At 38.5% G+C, this 5,427-nt stretch overlaps 1 protein-coding gene across 1 annotated transcript; it reads left to right on the forward strand.

Annotated features, from left to right (window-relative positions):
- The first annotated feature begins 393 nt into the window (after positions 1-393).
- LOC145141007 (sec-independent protein translocase protein TATB, chloroplastic-like) lies at positions 394-2,138 on the forward strand. Its single transcript, XM_079074371.1, has 5 exons — positions 394-771; positions 948-1,069; positions 1,190-1,249; positions 1,359-1,680; positions 1,775-2,138. Exons 1-5 carry the CDS (start codon positions 528-530, stop codon positions 1,903-1,905), a joined length of 879 nt encoding a protein of 292 aa, XP_078930497.1. The 5' UTR covers positions 394-527; the 3' UTR covers positions 1,906-2,138.
- Positions 2,139-5,427: the final 3,289 nt, after the last annotated feature.

A 5,427-nucleotide genomic window follows, 5' to 3' on the forward strand; every position in this document is an offset into this window, starting at 1 on the left:
AATCTATTTTAAGTTTGTAAAATCAGTTTATTTAAAATTTCATTTATTTCAGCAGCATACGTTAAAAAACAAACATATTTCTTATTGCAAACTGCAGACGTTTGGTCCACTTCTTCTGCTGCAAAAACTTACAAATGTGGTTTGCGGATTACAAACATTTCGGCTTCGAAAAAACAAACAATACATTACTTTTCCATAGTTTGCGTATTATAAAGATTGTTCGAAAAAACAAACACTACCTTACTTTTGCATAGTTTGCGTATTTATAAAGTTTGATCGTATAGATTTGATTTATCCATTCTATAGAAAATAGAAAAAAGTACCCTTTCTTTTTGGAATAGGCGAATGAATACTAAATTGCTTGATAGCCAACTACCACAAGTCCACAATCACATGAAACCAGGATTATGTTGGGCCCAACATCCGAACCAATTCCAATCGCCCTTTCTTTCCAAGATTTCCGATTTTCCCTAAATTCAATCTCAGATCGATTCACCTTTTAATCTACAAATCACCACACCAACATCATGGCTTCCGCGATCTTCAATCATCCATATTTATCTCACCCTTCATCGTCATCCTCAATATCACCCAAATTTTTTAGAAAACCCCCCATTTATGCTTCTCTCTCCACGTCTCAGATTTCATGCTCTAAAACCCCAACCGTTCGTTCTTTAACGTGGGTTCCTCATATTGGTTTAACTCCATTTTCTTCTTGGAATGGCCTCAGGACAAATGGGTTATCAATCTCACTTCAATCCTTGAAATTAGGTATATCTTTTAGATGTCAATGCTAGTATATGTCAAAGGTAAACTCGTATAAGATTCGTTGCCAATTCATCATCTACATCGTGTTGTATGCATTACTGATAAAATTCACCATGAAAATTTGACAACTTTCACATCGATTCGAGGCTTGAATGATTGGATTGTTTTGGTGGTTGCAGAAAAGAGAAAGAAATGTACGGGGAAGGGCGTTTTTGCATCTTTATTTGGAGTTGGAGCTCCTGAAGCTTTAGTGATTGGAGTTGTGGCTTTGTTGGTTTTTGGCCCTAAAGGTCTTGCTGAGGTGAGTGTATATCCCAAAAACTTCATTTTGTAATCTTTTTCTGTTTTATTATCTCTTTTAGGATGTTATCTTTGTGTCAATACCATGTTTTCTTGAAATTATAACACACTTAAACTGCAGGTTGCTAAAACTTTGGGAAAAACTCTGCGTTCATTTCAACCAACAATAAGGGAACTACAGGTAATTCGTGTTTGAATGTATGGTTTCAAAGTGATTACTTATCGCGACTTAAAGAATAAGAATCCGATACTGATTGAATGTTTGAAATGCACAACTTGCTCCAAAATAGGAAGTTTCACGGGAATTCAAGAGCACCCTTGAAAAGGAAATCGGTCTTGATGAGCTTAAAAATCCTTTACAAGGAAATTACACTTCCACCACACAGACCCAAATTCCTCCTGATACCCTTCAGAATTCTCAGTTAACAGCAACACCACCTGCCACCACCACCACCACCACCGATGATGATTCTCCAGCAACCACAACTACCCCAGAAGATCCTCAGGCAACAGCGACAACCACCCCAGATGTCAGTCTGGAAGATTCCGGTGACACAACAGCAACTCCGGCTGTCACCATGGAGGAGGATTCTCAGCCTACAGTCGACACTAGTAAGACCCTGTTTCTTTTTTCTTGATATTCTGGTTGTTAGAATTTAGACGAGGGTATTTTAGACATTTGACTGTAACTGAACACTTGATTCAGCAAATGGGTCTCCTTCAAGCAGAGTGTATACGAGTGAAGAGCTGTTGAAGATCACAGAAGAGCAGCTGAAAGCAGTTGCTTCACAACAGCAGAAAGAGGAGCCACCAGTGAAACCTGAAAGTGAGATGTGAAGAAGTTAAAAGGAAATACGGTTTTTGATCATAAAATCACATTGAGAGAGAGAGAGAGAGAGATTTTATAGTGCCACGTAAGTTCTACAATAGGTTGTGAGTTCAAGTGTCTTTTGGGATATGTTGGTGTGTGAGTTTTATGTGCTCAAAAAAGTTAGGAACTTGGTAGGTTAAAACAAGTGTAAGATTTTGTACTTTGTTGTACATTTAGCTGATTCTTATTGTTTCCATTATATCATGTTTGATTTAGAAATGAGGAGAATGAAAACCTTCTTTCAGTCACAAACATTAAAGTTATCAGAATACTCGTCACCATAACTACATAATATGAGTATGAGTCATGGAAAGTGGATTTCAAACACATTGTTGAATGGTCACTCGAACAAGGATGTATACTTGGTGCACCATTATGGTTCTTGAATCCAAAGTACTATTTTATTCATTCATTGAAGCAAGCAAGCATCCAGGAGCTTAACTCTTCATTCTAATGAGTATATGAAAGGGTTCAATTTTGCTTATAACCAATGTAAGACATGTGTTTACATTAGACATAGTGTAAGGGTTGATCTTGTATGATATTGACATAGTAATCAATGGACGTCTAACCTTGTAGGATATAAATCCTGTCTAGGAAATGTTTTGCTACTACATATCAAGGAACAGCAACATATATCATAGGAATCAAAATTTGAATTGATAAATCTAAGCGACAAATTGGTCATATTCAAAGTACAAACATTGAAGAAATCTTGAATCGATCCAAGATGCAAAGCTCCAAGTTTTGGAACCTTGCAATATAGCATGGTCAATTTTGAGCAAGTATCAATGTAGCGCCACAACAGATGAGGTAAGACGCATGAATAAAGCTATTTTGGATTCTTCCTTTAAATCCATCATGTATGTCATGTTATATACTAAAGTACTAAACCATATATCTAGTATATCTGGAGCATGATGTTGATGATTTTAGTGTCACCATGTCATTTTAAGTAACTGGAACTAACATGTGAGCTAAGGGGCTTCATAATTTGTACTCTATTATATGTACGGGGTTGTGCGGAGTGCACGCATGTATAAGATCGAATTAGAAGCCGGTTCGACGACTAGTCAGGGATCTGGGGGCAGCGCCCCCGGGTCCGGGGTTTCCAAAGGGGCAGCACCCCTTTGGCGGGGTCTAGGGGCAGCACCCCTAGCGGGGTCCAAGGCAACTAATGACGGCCCAAAACTAATGAAACCCGTTAGTTTTTGGTAACCCTAAATCCTCATTAAATTCGGATTAACATTACTTGCTTCCAAAGCAACTAATGACGGCCCAACCCTAATGAAACCCTAATCGTGTTTAATATATAAGCAGCTCTTCCTCTACAGAAGAAGGTTACGATCTTAAGCTCTCGTTTCATCATACTTTCACAGAATCCTCTAGCATATTGGCTTACGTCTTCTGTGCCTAGAAACGTAAGTGTCCACTTGGATTATCCTAGGCTGAATTTCTTGTAACCCAAACATAGGGTAGAAATATCAGTTCGGAAAGTGATATCACGATCCAAGTTGGTATCCAGATCTCCACCACAAACCCTAAACTTCCCAACATTCGAACTGATATTTTCTGTTTCTGGATATGGGTGACTCAATCCGCGAGATGACCACTAAGTTTGCAAAGCTGGAGAAGTTCGAAGGTGTTGACTTCAGGCGGTGGAAGAAGAAGATGCACTTCATGCTGACTACTCTCAAGGCAGCGTACGTGCTGACTACTCCTAGACCAACAGAGCCTGAGGAAGGTGTTGTTGAGACGGCTGAAGAGACAAGAAAGAGACAGAAGTGGGACAATGATGACTACATCTGCAAAGGTCACATTCTGAACGGTATGTCTGATGCTTTATTTGATATCCATAGTGAAGCCTTGTGTGCCAAGGAGTTGTGGGACACTCTTGAACTGAAATACATTACTGAGGATGCTTCTAGCAAGAAGTTTCTAGTCAGTGACTTTAATAATTATAAGATGGAAGATTCAAGGTCTGTCACTGAACAGTACAATGAACTCCTTGGCATATACGGTCAGTTTAAACTGCACCGTATGAATATGGATGAATCCATTGTTGTGTCCACTATCATTGACAAACTGCCTCCGTCCTGGAAAGACTTCAAACATAACTTGAAACATCAAAAGGAGGAACTATCATTGGTTCAACTTGCTAGTCATATTCGTATTGAAGAATCTCTTCGTGCGAAGGAAAGTGACAAATCTGAAAAACCCAAAGGAAAAGTTGAACCTGGACAGCCATCGGTTCATATGGTTGAAAACAAACCAAGGAACCACAACCACAAAGGACATGGCAAACGTAAGCAGGAACATGTCCCAGGCAACTCCAACAAAAAGAGAAAGGATATGGTTTGTTGGAGGTGCAATCAAGTTGGGCATTGCAAGCGTGATTGTCGTGTGAATTTGGGCAACAATGGTGTTGGAAACAGTGGAGCCAATGGGAAAGTGAACGGGTCTTCGGCCCAAGTTAAAGGAGGTCAGTTTTTGACTAACTTTGATAATTCTAATCAGAATTATGTTTATTATGTTTCATTTATCCCTGAATCATTCTATGTGCAGGATGATGATGTTGCTTGGTGGATCAACTCCGGAGCAACGAACCATGTATGCAAGGATAAACGGATGTTTGAAACATTAACTCCGCTTGAAGATGGGTCGGTGCTGAAAATGGGAGACGATTCTTTTATTCCTATTTGTGGTTTAGGTGTCGTGTGTCTTGAATTTACTTCTGGAAAGACAATTAGATTATTTGATGTTTTGTTTGTTCCCAAGATTCGCAAGAATCTTGTTAGCTCTAGTTGTTTGAATTCTGATGGTTTTAAACAAGTTATTAAGTCGGATAAGTTTGTTTTGTCTAAGGGTGGAATGTTTGTTGGTTTTGGATATTTAAATAATAGAATGTTTCGTTTAAATATTGTTGACAAATTATTACCTGTTCAGAATTCTGCATTTGTATCTTCTACTTCTAATGTTGATAAATCTATGTTTTGGCATGTAAGATTAGGTCATGTCAACTTTAGAAGGATGCATGAGATGTCAAAAGATGGATTAATTCCAGCCTTTGATATGACATCTGATAAATGTAAAACATGCATGCTTACAAAAGTGACAAAACAACCATTTCCTAGTGTTACTAGAAATTCAGCTGTTTTGGAACTTGTACACAGTGACCTGTGTGATTTTCACTCCACTCCTTCTTTGGGAAATAAAAAGTATGTGGTCACTTTTATTGATGACTGCACTCGGTTTTGCTATGTGTATTTGTTGCATTCTAAGGATGAAGCCTTAGATAAATTCAAAATATACAAAACCGAGGTGGAATTGCAATTGGGCATTCCGGTTAAATGTCTCAGAACTGATAGGGGAGGTGAATATATGGATCCTATATACTTCCAATCAGTGGGTATCATTCATGAGACCACGGTACCTTACACGCCTCAACAGAATGGTATTGCTGAACGCAAAAATCGAGTTTTAAAGGA

Source organism: Lactuca virosa, chromosome 9 (genome assembly GCF_052849685.1).
Source record: "Lactuca virosa cultivar CGN04683 chromosome 9, Lactuca_virosa_CGN04683_v6, whole genome shotgun sequence".
Lineage (NCBI taxonomy): Eukaryota > Viridiplantae > Streptophyta > Magnoliopsida > Asterales > Asteraceae > Lactuca > Lactuca virosa.